This window comes from Hippopotamus amphibius, chromosome 1 (assembly GCF_030028045.1).
Source record: "Hippopotamus amphibius kiboko isolate mHipAmp2 chromosome 1, mHipAmp2.hap2, whole genome shotgun sequence".
NCBI lineage: Eukaryota > Metazoa > Chordata > Mammalia > Artiodactyla > Hippopotamidae > Hippopotamus > Hippopotamus amphibius.
Window position 1 is genome coordinate 2,024,572 of NC_080186.1, and position 17,541 is coordinate 2,042,112.

A 17,541-nucleotide genomic window follows, 5' to 3' on the forward strand; every position below is an offset into this window, starting at 1 on the left:
ACTGACCTAGGAAACCTCCCTGTGACCTACACCTTCAAGAGAGTAAGCATTAGCCATTTATGAATTAAATATTTACTTTAAATAACAAAAATTACAGCTTTATATCATACATATTTACAAAAATGCCTTGCTATAGAAAAATAAAAGCAAATCACTTCCTCTGGGCCGCCCCAGTGGGAGACCTTGACCCGAGAAGCTCTACTCTTTTCCCGCGGCCGATGCAAGCCGAGGTCCCCCACCTCGAGCCACGTGGACCTGATCACGCACAGGCCCTATGTGTGGTCGCCCCGCTGCCCGAAGGCTGTGCTGACCCCCTCCTCCGTCTCCAGGAAGCACAGGCAGAAGTGGTCCTTGCTGAGGAGGGCCAGGGAGTCCCCGCTCAGATGCCAGCACAGGGAGAGCACCTGGAAGTCACCTGGAGGAAGACAGGTGGCCAGAGGTTAGAGTGAGAGAGGCCAGGGTTGCAGGGTGACCCAGCTGGACCCCCAAGTTCAATGAGTGGGAAGGCTCCCCTGGCCTGGGACGCTTAAAGCCACGGGCCCGAGTCAAGTGCACGCACCAGGCACCCCGAGGTTTACGGGAAGGTGCCTCCTGAGAGCGGCTTTCCCCAGCTCGAGGCCCCGTCTGCTGGCGTCCCCGCCCGCGCTCACCTTCCCCGGGCACCTGCACCGACAGGCTGCCTGCCGGCGACCACAGGTACACCGTGCTGCCCCCCGTGCAGACGGCCAGCCGGGGCTGCTGCGGGTCCCACTGGAAGGCGCGCACGGCGGACAGCTGCTCCAGCACCGCCCGCAGCCTCAGCTTCTGGATGTCCCAGACCCAGACGGCGTTGGGGACGTTGTCTGAGGAAGGAAGACGCGCACAGGCCCGCGGTCACCCCTGGCTCCTCTGCTCCAGCCCCCACGCCGCTCACGCCTGCGGATGGACACTGCCCAGGGTCTCAGTGGGGGGGCTCCCCGAGGCTGCTCGGTGCACGCGCGCGTCCTGTCGGCCTGCGGCCCTGCTCCTTCCCAAACAGGGAGGCAGAGGGAGCAGAGCCGGGGCCCGAGAGGCTCCGAGGCAGGACGCCCGCCCTTCAGCGGCAGGACGGGAGGGACAAGTGTGACTCCCAGGGGGAGGTGAGGGGACGGCGCACACGTGGGGCGGGCCACTGACCGTTCCTCGTTGCCAGGAAGGAGTTGTCGGCGCTGAAGGCCAGCGCCCCGACGCCCACCCTGGGGTTGGCTCTGTCAGCCGCGGGCTTCAGAGTCTGCAAGGAGACTGGCACCGAGGCGATCTCGTCTGGGCGCCAAGAGAGAGAGCACCTGAGCCTCCCTGCGGTCCGCGGTCCTGCCCGAAACGGGAGAGGAGCCACTGACCACAGCCACCTGCAGGGTGGGGAGGACACATGACGGCAGGGCAGGATCTTGCAGGGGACAGGGCTTTGCGGGAGCCCGGCCACAGTGTACAGGCCTGTCCTCGTGCCCTCGCCCGAGATCACAGCCGTGTTTCCGGAGCTGTGACAGCCCAGGCGCCACCGAAGGGCCTGGTGGCCATCCCAGCGGCTCCTCTGATGCCCTAATTACACCCGTTTTATGGACAAGGAAACTGAACCACGAGTAACCTCCCAGATCCCAGACGCAGCTGCAGCTTCTCCCTGAGCCCTGTGACAAGCCGGCTCACTCAAGGCAAAGTCACTGTTCATTAAAACGCTGCCCTCAGGGGACCAGCCATCAAATTTGCATTCCGGGGGCTCATACTCAATCCACAGGGCCAGTGGCCGGGCAGCCTGCTGGTTTAGGGCTGAGACACACACTGGCTACCAGCTGCCACAGGAAAGGAAAAAGATTAAAAACAAGAAGCAAGGAACATCTGAAATCTACCTGGACCAAGAGGACCCTCTTTTCCACAATGAAAGGAAGGGCAAGGAACGGGGAGGAAGACAAAGCCGCCCCCGCCCCGCCCCCGCCCGGGGGAGCTGCTCACATCTGCTCTCCGGGGAGCCCAGGGGCCCGGCCACTGCCCTGGGCGGAGGGAAGGCCAGGCGGCCCAGCGCCGGCGGCGGGATCTTCTCAGCCTCCTTGTACACCACCTGGAAGACGGAGGCCCGGACAGAAGGTGCGGCCACTGCCCTGACACCGCACCCTCCTGGGCACTCTCCACGCCCACAGGCTGGCATTTCAGTGGAAACAGGTGACAGGGAGCAAGGGGGCACGCGTCACCGGGGTCCTGGCGGGAAGGGCGAGCGGCCCGGCAGCTTCACACTGTGTCGGCCGTGGGGTGGAAGGACCCACAGAGAACCCCGCGAGGCCTGGGGCAGCCCCACCTGCCTCGGCCACCCGCCAGTCCCGCCCCGGCCCCTCCAGTCACTGCTGGCGTCCGGACCTCCACCGCCACCTCACAGGCTCCCAGCTGCCTGCACGGACCCCGGGTGGCACGGCAGCCCTCCCACTGCTCTTCTCCTCTGCCCCCCCCTGCCCCCACCGTCTCACTCAGGGTCCCTCACCTGCTGGCAACTCACCAGGGTGTCTGCCCTCATCCCCAATGCCCCCCAGGTGGGGTGTCTGTCTCCGTCCCCACTGCCCCCCCCCGAGGTGTCTGTCTGGGTCCCTAAGGTCCTCCGGCACCCAGACCAGCCCCTGCCGAATACAGGATGCTTGTTCCCACTCAGGGCCTTGCACGCCTGTTCCTACCGCCCGAATCGCTCCCCGCAGAGCCTGCATCACTTCCTCCCCGTGTCTGTCCCAGGACCCCTTGGCAGGCAGCCTTCCTACCCACCCCGGGAAGACGCCAGCTCTCCCAGCCCCGCCAGACTCCACGGGGCTGGGGTCTGCCTGCTCGTCCCCGACGGGCCCCGCAGAGGCGCGACGCCTGCAGGCGGGGGGCCCTGGTCACAGGGCAGAGCGGGGTAGCTGGTCCCAGAGCGAGCCGTGCAGATGGGGGTGGAGGTGGGGAGGGACACCGCTTCAGACCCAAGGCAAGTCTGACATTTGAAATGTTACAGTATCAGAAGGTGATGGGCGTGTAAGTACTTGCATAAGTAAAAACGGAAAGTGAAAAAGCAGTTTTCTATCCCCCTACCCCCAACATTGCTTAAATAGAAACATGCTTCCAGACTTACTATTTTGGCATTATTAATGGTTGCAGGATGCCCAAACTCCGTGATCATTTTCCAAGTCACGTGGTTAAGAATCCGCACCTGGGGGGGGGGGTGGGAACCACGTGCTCAGAGCCGCCGGGGCGCTGGCCATGGGCTTCACCCCGCGGACCCCCTCCCACCTTTCCGTCGTAGCTCCCGACCGCCAGGAACTGACTGCTGGGGCTCCAGGCCACAGACTTGATGCCCAGGGACCACTCGTAAGCACAGAACGAGGACAGCAGCCGGCCATCTAGGGAGTAGAGCAGGATCTTGTACTGCGGAGACAGGAAATGGTTCCTGAACCGAGAGCAGCTGAGGCAGCCACTCCCGAGGGAGGGAGATGTGGGGCGGGGACACTGCCCTCCCCACGGCAGCGGGAAACAGAGACGTGGGACCCTAACCAGAGCAGCAAAGCGCTCACAGCGTGGATGGGGTAGCGGGGCGGCAGAGCTACGGACATGCTCGTGAAAGCTCTTCAGCTCGACGCCGGAAGGAGGCAGAGTTCGTGCTGGTGGTGTCCAGAGAGCACGGCAGAAACACAGGCACCAGCGCTTAGAGCAGAAAGGGTCCCGGGTGGGCTCCCTACCTCCAGGCAGGAGTCCCAGGCGGCCAGCACGCAGCCGTTGGGGGCCCACTCGATGCCTGCCAGGTCCTGCGTGTCCGTGTCAAAGTGCTGCCCGAGGCGGGGGAGATGAAATTGAAAAGGTTTTCTTCAACAAATACATGAATGTTTATTTGATAACTGCTGTATTAACACATTCAGTATTTAACTTCCTCATCCAGCCAGTGACAGACACATCCACGACTGCGTCCCCTGTTGTGACGTCCCGCTTGAGCACGGGCGAGCTTCCAGGCTGGGCACACACGGCCGCGCTGTGACTCAGGCCTCCACCCGGCCCGTGCCCGTACCCCCTTCTTGCCTGGCTGAGTCTCGCGCCTTTAAGACCAGCTCAGGCAAGACCCGCCCAGGACATCCCGGGCTCGTGGAGGCGGCCTCCATCTGACAGCACCCGGGGGTCCTGCCCAGCCCTGCGTCTCTGAGTCGGTGGCCTCCGGCCCCACGCGGGCATGTGGTCCATGTTCAACTCCAGCTCATGCATCCTCCTGATGTGCCCACACATACACAAACACCACTGGACAAACGGGAAGAGAGGTGGCTCCAGTTTGGTGGCCGTTAACAGCTAACACACTGCAAATCCGCACTGTCTCACCACGTCCTATAAATGCCAGCCGGTGCATGTGTCACGTGGTCACAGGCAGCACCTCGCCTTTGGACATGTGGACTCACGTTTTTCCATACCGCCTGGAAGAGCCCCCAAATCTTAAAGAACGCACTTCTCTCGCCGCCCCCCCACCCAGGGTCACTTTGCTCCCAGGTGGGGGCGCGTCTCACCCGCAGGAGCTGCCAGTCGCTGCAGACAAAGATGCTCACGTAGTCTCTGCAGTCCCGTCTCTCCGCCAGCGCCAGGTAGCGGCCGTCCCTGGTGAAGGTTATTCCTGCCGAGAGGGGTGAAAGGTCCCGGGGTTGAGACGCAGCCCAGCAGCAGAAACCACAGCAGTGGTGAGGATGGGGAAGAGAAAGCGGAGGTCGGAGGGGACTGTGGGGTCCGTCCGTGGCACGGGGCGGGGTTCTCACAGCCTCGCTCAGGCTTCCACGTGTGGGGAACCTGCGAGACGTGCACGGCGACCTGACCCCAATGAGCCCCAAGACATTACCGGGAAGTGCGGTGCCCCACAGGGTGTCACGTTCTTAAAAAATTAACTGCAGGAAACTCAGCCGCTTCAGAGCAGGCTTGTCACGTTTCCTGATTTTACTTCTGAATTTACAAGAGGTCCATTCAAGGTAAGAATCTGGCTGAAACACGAGCCTGCACTTTCCAGGTCCGTATCAGCAACCCGAACCCTCAGCCACATTTCGTACCTAATGACACAACCGTCCCTTCCACCGGGAAGTGTGTGTGTGTCATTCGGAGAGACACTAACATTCAAACCATAAAAATACAAAATAAGTGTACAAGTGCATTTCATTCACGTGTGATTTTCAAACTGCTGACGGCAAGAGAAAAAAATGGAGAAAGCATTCAAATTGCGTCCTGCTTCCTTCTGTTTAGCGACCGAAAGACAAACATGTAACTTCATGATTCAAGAGCGGGGCGTCCAACGAAACCCCGAGGGGATGGGCTCCCCACGGGCACAGAGGGCAGGTGCCTCTCCTCCCTCCCCTGCGATGTCCAGACGGGGCAGGCTGCCGCGTCCCCCCTACGGGCCGCGCAGAGTCCAGTCACCAGAGGACTCCGTTCAGAACCCGAGGTGTGAGGTGGGGCTGCGGGACTGACGTGCGCCGGAGGGGGTCTGAGCACCCAGCTCTGCCGCAGACATAAAGGAGTTCCGTGCAAACCCTTCTTCCTGGACGGCCGAAGGGACAACACCCTCTCTAGCGGCTGAGACAGTGTAAAAGGGAAGCCCTTGTCTTCTAGAGACGCACATGGGAATGTTTACAGATCAAGTACTAGGAGGTCTAGGATGTACTTTAAAATAATCTTGGGGGCCGGTGTGTGTAGAGAAAAAAAGATTGGCCATGAGTTGACGTAAACGGTTGAGGCTGCTTTTGCCTGTGTTTGACATTTTCCAGGGTAAAACGGTCCCCAAACCCCAAAACAACTACAGAGCAATGGCTCTGACGGACTCACCCTGCTGACACGCCTTAGGATATTTGATGTAGGACACGGACTTGGTGCACAAGGACCAGACAGTTATCCGCAGCTGTTGGGGTGGGAGCAGGGAGAGGAGAAAGGAAACAGTGTATATTTAGCATTTTTGGAAAGACTGTTGCAACTCATAAACCAAACTCTCAGCACCCTAGCCAGAGATTTACCCCAGAAGTAACAGTACCAGGAGCCCTCAAGGGTATTCTGCCTGAAGAAGTGTGTCAAACTCACATTTTACCATTGCTAAAATTTTTTTTTTTTTGGGCCACACCACGTGGCTTGTGGGATCTTAGCTCCCTGACCAGGGATGGAACCCGAGCCACAGCAGTGAAAGCATCGCCTCTTTACCACTGGACCGCCAGGGAATTCCCACAGTTAAATTTAATGCTCTTGGTGTTTGGTTTTCATTTTGTGACAATATTATCTGTGTGACACAAAGTTACATATGAATGCATTTTGGTTCCAAGTACAGTCACCCCCTTTTCTGCCTGATTTATACGTTATGCTCTGTTACAGGCACGTCTGTACAGGAAGCAGCAGCACAGAGAGGGTTCGGTACTGCTGAGGCTTCAGGCACCCGCAGGTCCTAGAAGGCATCCCCCCTGGGTGAGAGGGGTGCTGCAGTCACAGTCTCCACATCGTAATAAACCTAAAAACGTTACTTAGAGAAACATGCCGAGCAGGGGAAGCCACACAGGATTCTTGCCTGGTCCCCTGAAGCAGACGAGGGTGAGCGGCTCCGTCTTGCCGGGCAGCTGGGAGGGAGCTCGGCCCCAGGCCGGCAGGGATGCTAGATGGCCCGACCCCCTGTGTGCACAGAGGCCTCTGCAGAGGATTTCCGGGGGACCCACTGCAGGCACCTCACGCTGGGAGCCGAGAGCTGCCCGGGCTGCTGCAGAACGGCGGGAAGAAGACGAGGGACCGGCGAGCGTCTCGGGGCACGGGCGCCTGTGCTCAGGGATGCCTCCGCACGGTCACCCCAGCCCTGGGAGCAGGCATGGCTCCCCCTGCACACACAGGCACCTGGAGGGCCTGCTGGAGCCGCCCCCAGACTCCCTCGGAGCCTCCACGTGAACAATCACCCTTGACCGGAGTTTCTAAACGTTTGTCTCTGGAAAGCGTGTCTGCACCCTTCCCACTGGCTGTCATGGGGGGTAACTGGGTGCCCTGCCACCTCCAGCCGCCGCAGAGCCCAGGCCAGTGGACACAACGAAGCTGTGTCTGCCAGGCGTGGTTGTGAGATAAGGAACACGGGCTGGAGACCTCTTTCGTCACATAAGTTTAGCTTTAAAGACGCAGGACTTCAGGTGCAGTAAAGTGCAGGGTGCCGCACTTCTGTGCCAGCGGGATGCCTGCAAACGACCCCCCACCCCCCTTATTTTTCTTAGCTTAGGAGGTTTAAAAAATGAATTGAATTAACTTCATTTTCCCCACACTGTCTCTTAGGAAAGAAAAAATCTGACGTCCTAAATTGCGTCTGTGAGAGCGCACGCGGCACGTGGGGGGATGCAGGCCGCAGAGACGCTGCAGGGCTGGCAGCGATCCTGGGCTGTATTCGACGTAAAGCACGTGTCCACCTAAGGAGCAGGTGGCCGGATGTGCAGACGAGGCACCACCCAGCAGCGAGGCGCACCCTGGAGACAGCCTTGTCCCCTGAAACCTCCTGCTCTCGGAGGCCAGGGAGGGCGGACAGGGGCAGCTTCCCAGCCCAGCAGGTCTGGGTGTTGAATCCACCGGGACGCACACAACCGGTGCTGTCTGGCCTGGGACACCTGCCCTCTGGGTGAGCAGGTGACGGAGGGAGAGGAGACAAGGCCGAGGAGGCCGCCCCCACCCCCCCACCGCCCTTCTGTGTTAAAGGCAGAAAAGACAGGAAGCACTCAAGCCTGATTTTCACCTGCCATCACCCCCCATCAAAACAAGGTTTAAAAATCCAACTGTTTGTAACTTTAATAAATCCAGTAAGAAAAAAAGAGGCAGCTCAACATCCACCTCCGTAAGCTCTAGGAGGGCGGCAGCACCACGGGAGGGGCGGGTCCCGGGGCACAGGGCAGAGGCGGCTAAAGGGTCGGCTCCCGGGCCGCCCAGGCTGGCTTCTGTGCCCACCCCCACATCCCACGGCCTGAAAGGGGAGGACGGGGGCCTCGACCTGGGATTTCAGCAGGTCACGGTGAGTCACCATCACTGGCCAGGGCCCTTCCAAGGGGTCGGCCCTTCGGCAGGAGCCCCCTGGGCTGGGCTGCGCTTTCAGGCGTCGCCACACCGAGGCGTGAACTGAAACGCTCATCTCGCCAGAGAACAGTTTCTCAAAAGAAACTGTTCCTTTTCTCATCTCTTTTTCCTCAACACTTTCAAGCTGTCTTGACACAAAAAATATGTACATTGTTATTATTTGAGCCAAGCTGCTGGCGACCTGGAAATTTTTTTACTCAAGCAAAAATACTGAAAATGACCTTTTCCAACTCAGAGACTGGAAAATTAACTTCAGAAACAGCAAATTGACAGCAGCTCATCAGGTTCTTCATCAGTGTGGATGTGCGTGCTTGCCCTGTCTTGTTAGGGGCGGGGACACGCTCGGAGGCCAAGCTCCCCGCGTCTGCACACGCACACCTGCGTGAACACCCTGTACTGAAACAGAGTCAAGAGCGGATACAACAAAACTTAACACTTTGGAATAAATTTCATAAGATACAAGATGTACAAGAGCTATACAATGAAAATACTGCTTAGAAAAAAGTTTAAAGACTTAAAAAAGCAAGCTCCCATAGTCATGCGTCCAGCGACTCAGTGGTGCTGAGATGGAAACCATCCCCAAATCAGGCTGTAGACTCAGTGCAGAGTCTCAACTGTAAAGTCCCAGCATAATTTATTTTATTTTAGAAATTGACTAATTTATTCCAAAATTCATACAGAAGTACAAAAGACCCAGAATGGCAAAAACAACTTTGAAAAAAGACAAAACTGGAAAACACGCTGATTCTGGTTTCCAGACTTCCTGTCACGCGTTAGTGATGGGAAGCATGTGGTACTGGCACGAAGACAGACCACCAGATGCACAGGAGACAGCCCAGGAGCAGACCCACACACGTGCGGGCAACGGCTTCCGACAAAGGTGCAACGTGGGCAAAGGACAGAAATTCACGACACAGCACACACCTAACCCAGGAGATGACACCATGAAGCTTCTAGAAGAAAACAGAAGAAACTCCGCAGTCTTGGGCTGGGCAGGAATTTCCTTAGACACAACGTGCACAAATGATAGAAGAAAAAACGGATCCATTAGACTCCATCAACACGAAAGACTGCTCTTTAAAAGAAACGGTTCACAACATGAAAAAGCAAGCCAGAGACCAGGGGAGAATATTTACTAAACGTGTATCTGACAAAGGACTTGTAACCACAATATATTTTTAAAAACCTTACAACTCAAAAATTGAACAAACAGCCTAATAAAGAAACGGAGAGACGACATGAACAGACAGCAGTTACACGACAACAAGCACACGAAAGGCGCTTCACGTCATTAGTCATAAGGAAAGCGTCCCTCAAACCCACAGCGAAACCCCGGCACACAGCAGATGGGAGCGCAGGTGAGACCGTGGGACACACTCTCGCACGGCTGGCGGGAAGGCCAAAGGGCACAGCTGCCGTAGAAAAGAGCTGGCAGTTTCTTAAAATGTAAACATACACCTCCCGGCAACCCCACTCCAGGTTTTCACCTGAGAAATAAAAACCCGTTTCTGTAGACAGCCCGTAGGAGGGTGTTCACGACAGCTCTGTTGGGTGATAAACGAGGGTGGGGAATCCACGTGGCGCGATGGGGGTGGGTGGGGGGTGGGGGGTAGAACCAGAGCGGATGCCCACAACGTGGATGAATCTCAAGAACAGCACGAGGCCAAGTGAGGGAAGCTAAACAGAACTCTGCAAGCCACGTGGCCCCTCTTACAGGGGATCTGAACAGTAAACCAAGAGCCACAGGAAGCGGGCAGGGGCGGGGTGCAACGGGATGACGAGGGCGGGAGGCGCCCGCTGGGTGGTGCACGCGGGCTCCATCCCCACTGGGGTGCGGCCACCTGTCCCAGCTCCCGGTCTGCACACTTACAGTGGGTGAATGTTACCGCTCATGAGTGGTTCTAATTGGCTTCATTTAGATAGAAGAAAAAGTTTTCTGGTCTGGGTTTATTTTTTTAAGCCAACTCCAGGCTATTACACTGAAATTTAAGGATATGGAAAGGCTGAATGTAAAAGGATAAAAAAGATACACCCTGCAACCCCTAACCAAAGAAGGATGGTATTTTATGCTAACATCCGACAAGACAGACTGCAGAACAGAAAAAACAATGAGACGTGAAGAACAATTTATAATAAAAGGCTCAATTCACCATGAAACTCACAACAGTTCTAGCAACAGGGCCTCAAACACAGGAGAAAACCTGGCAGAGCAGAGGCAGCGAGGTGGGCCCGGCCCCGTTAGATGCTAACATCCTGTAACACAGGAGCGAAACACAGACGTGCTTGCCGTCGACGGGCCAACAGTGGGACAGACTGGAAAACCAGAACCGATGCTGTCGGAGCACAGGAATTCAGTTCTTGACACAGGTGGCAGAGACCGACATCTTAACAAACATTGTTGGAGAAAGGCAGAAATGGATTCACACCTCACGCCGCCTTTATAAACTCCATGTGACCTGAAGCATATGTTTAAACTAAGTATGTGTGGGGGTGTGTGTACAGTAAGATATGGAAACTCATCATCATGAATACTTAGAGAAATGAAAATTCAAACCACAACATGGTAGGTACCACTGCAGCTCTGTGGGACTGGCCCCCATCTGACATCCTGATCAAACAGCATCTCCTATAACCAGGCGCCCCCCCACCCCCACCCAGGAACGTCCTAGAGAGACGCCTGGACACAGGTCAGAGCCAACACCCACAGCCCATTCCCTGCAACACGGACTACAGCGGCGCCAAGGCCTGGCACCAGCAGGGTGCTGCGTGAGCCATGCCCAACCTTCCCCACGAGGCCTGGAAGAAGAGTCAAAGGCTTGCCATGATGAATCTCAAAAACAATGTCAGGGGAAGAAAGAACCACCACGGAACAGAGTATGAACCCATCTAAGCAAACTTCAGACAAACGCACACACACAGGTAAGACCTCAAGACAAGCAAGGACACACTTAATGCAAAATGCAGAGTGAGGGGCCCATGGGCCAGGGCGGGGCAGGCAGACATCTTGGGTCCTGAGCGCTCTGTTCTCAGGCCTGACGGCAGCACACAGCCACCTGTCACTGAACCTTGTGCAAAGGGTGCGGTTTCTCTTTCATGCTGACAGGTGTCCATCTGGAGGCTGGATTTGGGCCTGAAGAATTACAAGCACGAAGCCTTTCAGATGAAAGCTATATTGTGAAAAGCTCAATTCTCTCTTGACAGCCCTGTGTAAAGTCAACCTGTGTAGCGCCGAGAAACCAGGCACCTTCACTTCCTGCTTCCCGCCCCAACAGCCCAAATGGGCGGGCATCAAACTCGATACATTTATGAGATGGTTTCACACCACCCAAGCTGTCTCTGATTTATGGCCAGACTTCAAACATGCTTGGTGCTCAGAGCTCCTGCCCAGGGCCCCCGTCTCCCGAGTTAAGCCCAAGGCTTGAAAAGCAAACGAATGAAGAGGTTAGAGACACACAGAGTAGATGTCTTGAGGGAAAGATGCAAATTCGTTCATACTGAAGTTCATTTTAAATTGTTGAATCAAAGGAACTGTTTAAATCCTTAAAAATATAATTTAAGATGATGTTCTTTTAGAAACTTTCTTTTCCATTAAAACTCGGCAAAAAGGTTATATAACAACACTTACGGGCTCTGACCACTTACAAGGTATACCCTTCCCCCTGAACCACCCACTCCAACGTGCCCACGCGACTCAGGAGCGGGTGAGGGGCCTCCCTCCTGTGACTGAGGCAGGTTGGGGCGTCCCACTCACATGGAATTCCGTCGTGTTGAGGATGTGGCGCCCGTCGGGGCTCCAGCAGGAAGCCACCAGCCCCGCCGAACCCTCGTCTATCTTGCAGTGCCACTCCGGCTGTTCCAAAGACCACACCTAGGGTCACAAGAGAGACGACTCAGTGCACTGCACGGGCCTGAAGACAATCGGCCACGAGCTGCCTGCAGACAAACACGGGCCAACTCTCTGAATCTCCCAGCATGAAGGACTGGTCCTGGGTTGCACCAGAGAAGCAAGCCACGCTTCTCAGTGACATCATTTGGTTATACTTTGAAGGATTTATTCCCTTTGCTGTGCCTGAGACCTCACTTAGCTGAGTCTGGGGTTGATAACAAAACACACCTCAGTGCTCCCTAAACACACGATGTGCGAGCTGCTGTCTGAACATTTCCTGTTACTGAATTAACTTGGTTACAGACCAAAGACACTTAAGTGTTTTCTTGTTTTAAAAGTACTTATACTATTAGAGAACTACCACAATTTTAAAAGAAAACGGGCTTTGAGCTGTGCTGCCTCTTCTTCCAGACTGCAAGGGCACAGAACAAGGCCCTTGGTGGGGGAGGCGCCGGCAGCGCGGGTGCGTACCTGCACCAGCCCCCGCTTGTACAGGGCACACAGGATGAAGAGCGAGTCCGCCGACCACTCGACGTGCTGGATCTGGTCCAGGCACGTGTACAGCTGGAGGATCTGGAGGGTGCTGGCATCGCGGACCACTAGCCGGTACTGGACGCAGGAAGCCTGGGAAGGGAGAAGAGAGGCTGGTGGTGTGGGCTCCTCTCCCCTCACGCACGCTTTCTATCTCCATGGGCTCACCGGGACAGCCCATCCTAAACAAAGATGAGGTAATGAAAGATAAAACTGAAATGCCCAAACAGTTAAACCCCAGGAGAAAGTTTTACTTCAAAAGTTTCCACTGGAGTCATTTTCTCCTCCTTTCGTCACTGCACGACTAACACTGAAGCAGGTCGCAGCACTGGGAAAAGGCTCATCTGTGAACCTTTATCGCCTGCAGACACCCTGTAAGGAGCAAGCAGGGAGGCTCAGGGCTGCGGGTGAGAATGACCCCAGAAATGCAGTTCCCTTTGGTTCAAGGTCGACTTGCAGCTGAACCCACAGAAAGTCAACACACGGGTCTGAGATTCTGCAAGTGTAAGGACACTGCACAAATGCTCGTTCACCTACAACGCGAAAAGAAAACACATACTGGCCTCTGCCCTCAGGTCCTGACACAGGCTCCTGAGTGAACCCGTGGAACGTCCTGGGTGGCGGGAGCACCCTCGGTCCTAGTGAGGAGGCTCTGGGCGGGCTCCTGGGCGGGGCCGTCACTGGAAAGACCAAGCCAGGAGTCAAGCTTGGAATTTGCAGCCCCGCCCCCACTTCTCTTCAGCGAAAAGGGCTGAAAACAGAGTTAACGACGGCTCAGGCCTACGGGATGGAGCCTCCGTAACATCCCAGTGGCATGGGGTTCCAGGCTTCCCGGCGGGTGAGCACACCCAGACACGGAGGGTGGCCCCCAAGTTCACAGGCACAGAAGCCCCTGCGCTTGGGACCCCCAGACCGCACCCTGTGTGTCTCTTCACCTGGCTGTTCATCTGTGTCCTTTACCACATCCTTTGGTAAACCGGTAAACATGTTCCTGAGTGCTGTGAGTCACCCTAGCAAATAAACGGAACCCAAAGAGGAGGTCATGGAACCTGACCTATACAGCCAGTTGGTCAGAAGCACAGGTGACAACCTGGACGTGCAACTGGCGTCTGAGGGGAAGGAAGCAGTCTTGGGGGGCTGAGCGCCTAAGCCGTGGGCCCCGGTGCTCTCTCCAGGTACAGTTCCAGAGCTGAGTCAGACCAGCAGGCGTGCTGGAGAACTGCTTGGTGTGGGGAAAACCCCACACGGCTGGTGATCCGACGTGTCAGAAGTGTTGAGTGCAGCAGTGGTGTGAGAGTAAAAGGGGACTCAGAGGAGGGAGGGCTGGGGGTGTTCGTACACACCCACATTAACCTATTCCTAATCCTGACTCTGAAGACCTGTAAGAGTTAACACTGTTTTCTTAAAGATACAATTACTTTATGTCTATATTGGTTACCAATATTCAAATCCAAGCAAGGACTTTCTATGACCAAGAATACTTATCTGCTCGTAGGCGAGTACACCACAGCTCAAAAATCAAGAACTGGTTTTTAAATGTTAATTGCTTCACTTTTGTATTTATGAAGGTCAAACTGGGTTACTGGATTTTTGTTTTATGAACTTCCATTTTTCCATTAAAAAAAAGCCAGATGAGTTCTGCATGGAAAAAGGAGAGTGGGAGAGGGGCTGCAGAGTAGAACACACACGTGTCCAGTGCTTATTTTTTCACATTGTAGCCTTGAAAGCTGTGATCAGTTACAACAAACTCCTTATAAAATGGAATCTCTGTAGCAACACTTGGAAAAACCATATCAAATCTATTGCAAGATATTAAAAGTGGCAGCACGGGCCTACCTTTTTCAGCACTTAGGGTAGAGTTTTGAAAAACATGGTTCCGGTAACATTACTACCTAGTGTTCACAATACTTTAATCAGAGTGTAAAAACCGAAAAGGTACCAAAATTAAATGAGGAAATATAATCTTTCTCTTTATAGTTCACTGGAATTTTCATAAATGACCAAAGCAGGGGTGGGGGGGACCTAATGTATGGGGGAGTATTTTGAATATGCCAAGGTTTTGGGGGTACCATTTAATCTAAAGACATTTTGTATTCTGGAGCTGAATGCTGTGTCATTTGATTTAAAATAAAACCTCCATAAAGAAGGCAAATGTGTAACGTGAGAGTTATGTCCATCCTCGGAGAACTAGACAAAGATTAAAGGAATACTGACAAAGCTCAAAGTGAAAACAACCCAAGAAGCATCGGTTAACAGTTAATGAAATTAAGTACACTTTTTATAAATCACAATTTTTTTTTCTTAATGTTTTTCCAATGCCAATTATCCCCCACCTGCCACATGCCCCCACCCTAAGGTTCTGAGGATATACGCTGGTCATGCTGGTATAGTTCAAAACTTAACTTTCATGTACAGGACGGCTCAGTGATGTCAGAACCATTCTGCCCCCTCCCCGTGGGATGAGTGAGCAGGTCAAATCCCAGGAGCGTGGGCAACTCTCTTTACCTGAGCATGGAATGCCAGTTACCTAATCATTCATCTGGTATGTGGTAGAGCCCAGAAAGAGCTGGAAAAGGTGACAACCATTAGCTGCACCACTGCACCGGTTTACAGCCCACAGGACTACACCTGCCTTTTGCGGCAAACTAACAACAACGATCTCCTGTGTTCTCACATCTGTGAAGACAGCATTGCTTTCACTTGCCTTTAACAGATAGAAACCCAGGTGCAGGCAGCTTCCTGGGTTCCCAGGCTGCAGCATCTGCCCAGGTCACCTGCCCCAGTCCCCCTGCCCAGGGTCACCTGCCTATAGCACCTGCCCTGGCCACCTGCCCGGGTCCCCTGACCCAGCCCCCCTGCCCCGGCCCCCTGCCCTGGCCACCTGCCCGGGTCCCCTGCCCTGGCCCCCGGCCCGGGTCCCCTGCCCCCTGCCCGGGTCCCCTATCCCCTGCCTCTGCCCCATGCCCGAGTCCCCTGCCCCCTGCCTGGGTCCCTTGCCCCCTGCCCCGGCCCCCTGTCCCGGCTCCCTGGCCCCCGGCCCCGGGTCCCCTGCCCCCTTCCCCGGCCCCCTGCCCCCGGGTCCCCTGCCCTGGCCCCCGGCCCGGGTCCCCTGCCCCCTGCCCGGGTCCCCTGTCCCCTGTCCCCTGCCCCGGCCCCCTGCCCGGCGCCCGCACCTGCGGACCCCCGAGCTGCCTCCATCCGGGCCCCACGGCCGCCCCGCTCTCGGCTCCCTGGGTCCCCGCCCCCCAGTGTGGACAAGCGCCTCCCCGCGGAGGGCCCGCCCTCGGCCCAAGCCCCGCGGCGGCTCACCAGGTACTTGCCGTCGGGGGAGAACTTGCAGAGCAGGCCGGAGAGCTTGAACACCTCCGAGAAGTTCATGGCGGCGGCTGCAGCCCGCACTCTCGAAGCCCGGCCTGCGCGGCCCGCCCCGCCGCCACCGCCCCGCCGCGACCGGAAGTGACGGAGGGCGGGAAGCACGCCGCAGCCAATCAAGGCCCAGGGCTGACGCGCGGCATTGTGGGGCTTGTAGTTCGCCACCCCCATCCCCGCCCCGCCGCGGCGCTTCGTCCTACCCGGGATTTCCGCCTGTGCTCCGGTGTGGGAGGTCTCCTCTGGCTAGGGTTGCCAGATGAAACGCAGGAAGTGCACTTGAACTGAATTTCAGATAAGCAGTGAATCATTTTTTAGGGTAAATATGTTCCCACATACTGCAAGACAGGCTTATGCTAGAAAAGTACCCCCTTATCTGAAATTCAGATTTCCTCGGCGTCCTGTGCGTCTGTGTATTTACAGCCACGTGTTTATATTTAATGTAAAGACATTTGCATGTAAACCTATTCGAACATAAACGCGCTTGTATATGTGTATATATATATATAAAGTGTAATATAGAGCATCATACGTATATCCTGTGTTATGCCTAAAGTATTAATGAATGTTCGTTTTTCTTTGTTTGCCTTTTGGCCAAACCCCGCAAGCACGCCTGCAGCGAGGCCTCGCTCCACGCCCGGAGCTGCTCGCCCCAGGGGAGAACGACCCGGACGCTGGCTCCGCGGGCAGCGCGTGGATGGCGCGCACCCGCCGGGACCCGCGAGCAGCAGGAGGACACCGGGGCCCGGACCCGGGGCCCCACCGCGGCCCGCCCTCGGCACGGACTCGGGCGAGCCCCGGCGTGGGCGCTGGCTCTGCGGACCTCGCTCGCTGCCCCGCGCGCGCCGCGCCCTCCGGCGCACTGGGCACTCCGGGTCCTCGTCACCCAGCAGCAGCCCCCCGCTCCGCCCCCGCCAGGCCCTGCCCGCGCCGCCGCCCGCACCGTCGCGCGGACCACCACACCCGCGCCCGCCCCTGCGTTCTCAGAACCGAGACCCGGCCGGGGTCCTCCTCGCACCGCCGCGAGCCCGGCCCGGGCCTTCGCCGCGAGGAAGCCCCCCAGCTTCCCAGAACGAACGGGGAGGGGATGCCTGCAGGCGTCCGGCTCGGCGGTGCCGGCCTTTTTTGTCCCCGGCCAGATCAAAGCCTGTGTGTGTTTCGTCTCGGGTCCCCTCCCCTTACCCCGCACCTTGCAAACAGTAGGTGAGCAATAAATGCGTGTGGCGGTCAGCCGGACGGGCCAGGTGAGGTGCGGACCCCGCGCACCAGCCCCGGCTGCCCACGGTCCCACGGCAGTGTTGCCGCGCGGCTTCCCCTGGCCTGGGCGCATCGGTTGGAGGCAGGCAGATAACGGGTCCCTTGAGCACCAGAAGGCAGCGCACAGGGGTCTCCGCTGCCGAGAGCCGTTCAGAGCTCGCTGGCGTGTAGGGTTCTCCAGCCGAGGCCCGAGGACCAGGTGAGAGCCGCGAAGACCCCTCTGCCCTGCGGGGGACCCTGCCCATGGAGCCACAGGTGTTGGTTCCCAAGGGAAGTCTTGGCCCGAGGCGGGTTTCTGCGCGTAGAAAGCAATTCCCGGTGCACGACCCACGTGTCGCCGTGGACACCCGCGCAACGCGGAACGGAATCCGGCCCCTGGGGTCAGGGGGCGGGGTGGGGGGCGGTGGCCGGGGGAGGGAGCAAGGTGCGGGCCGCGACCC

General features: G+C 56.8%; 1 protein-coding gene across 2 annotated transcripts; it reads right to left on the reverse strand.

Annotated features, from left to right (window-relative positions):
• Positions 1 to 15,909, reverse strand: WRAP73 (WD repeat containing, antisense to TP73). Of its 2 annotated transcripts, none has more exons than XM_057750700.1 (12): positions 12,730 to 14,044; positions 12,416 to 12,568; positions 11,810 to 11,926; positions 5,809 to 5,881; positions 4,512 to 4,615; positions 3,705 to 3,791; positions 3,259 to 3,393; positions 3,101 to 3,178; positions 1,966 to 2,071; positions 1,156 to 1,281; positions 651 to 842; positions 1 to 415 (listed from the first exon to the last, which is right to left on the reverse strand). In XM_057750700.1, exons 1-12 carry the CDS (start codon positions 12,751 to 12,753, stop codon positions 273 to 275), a joined length of 1,338 nt encoding a protein of 445 aa, XP_057606683.1. In that variant the 5' UTR covers positions 12,754 to 14,044; the 3' UTR covers positions 1 to 272. The 2 variants fall into 2 exon arrangements, with proteins under 2 accessions (XP_057606683.1, XP_057606672.1); XM_057750689.1 differs by lacking the exon at positions 12,730 to 14,044 and adding an exon at positions 15,785 to 15,909 and having other exon boundaries at positions 3 to 415.
• Positions 15,910 to 17,541: the final 1,632 nt, after the last annotated feature.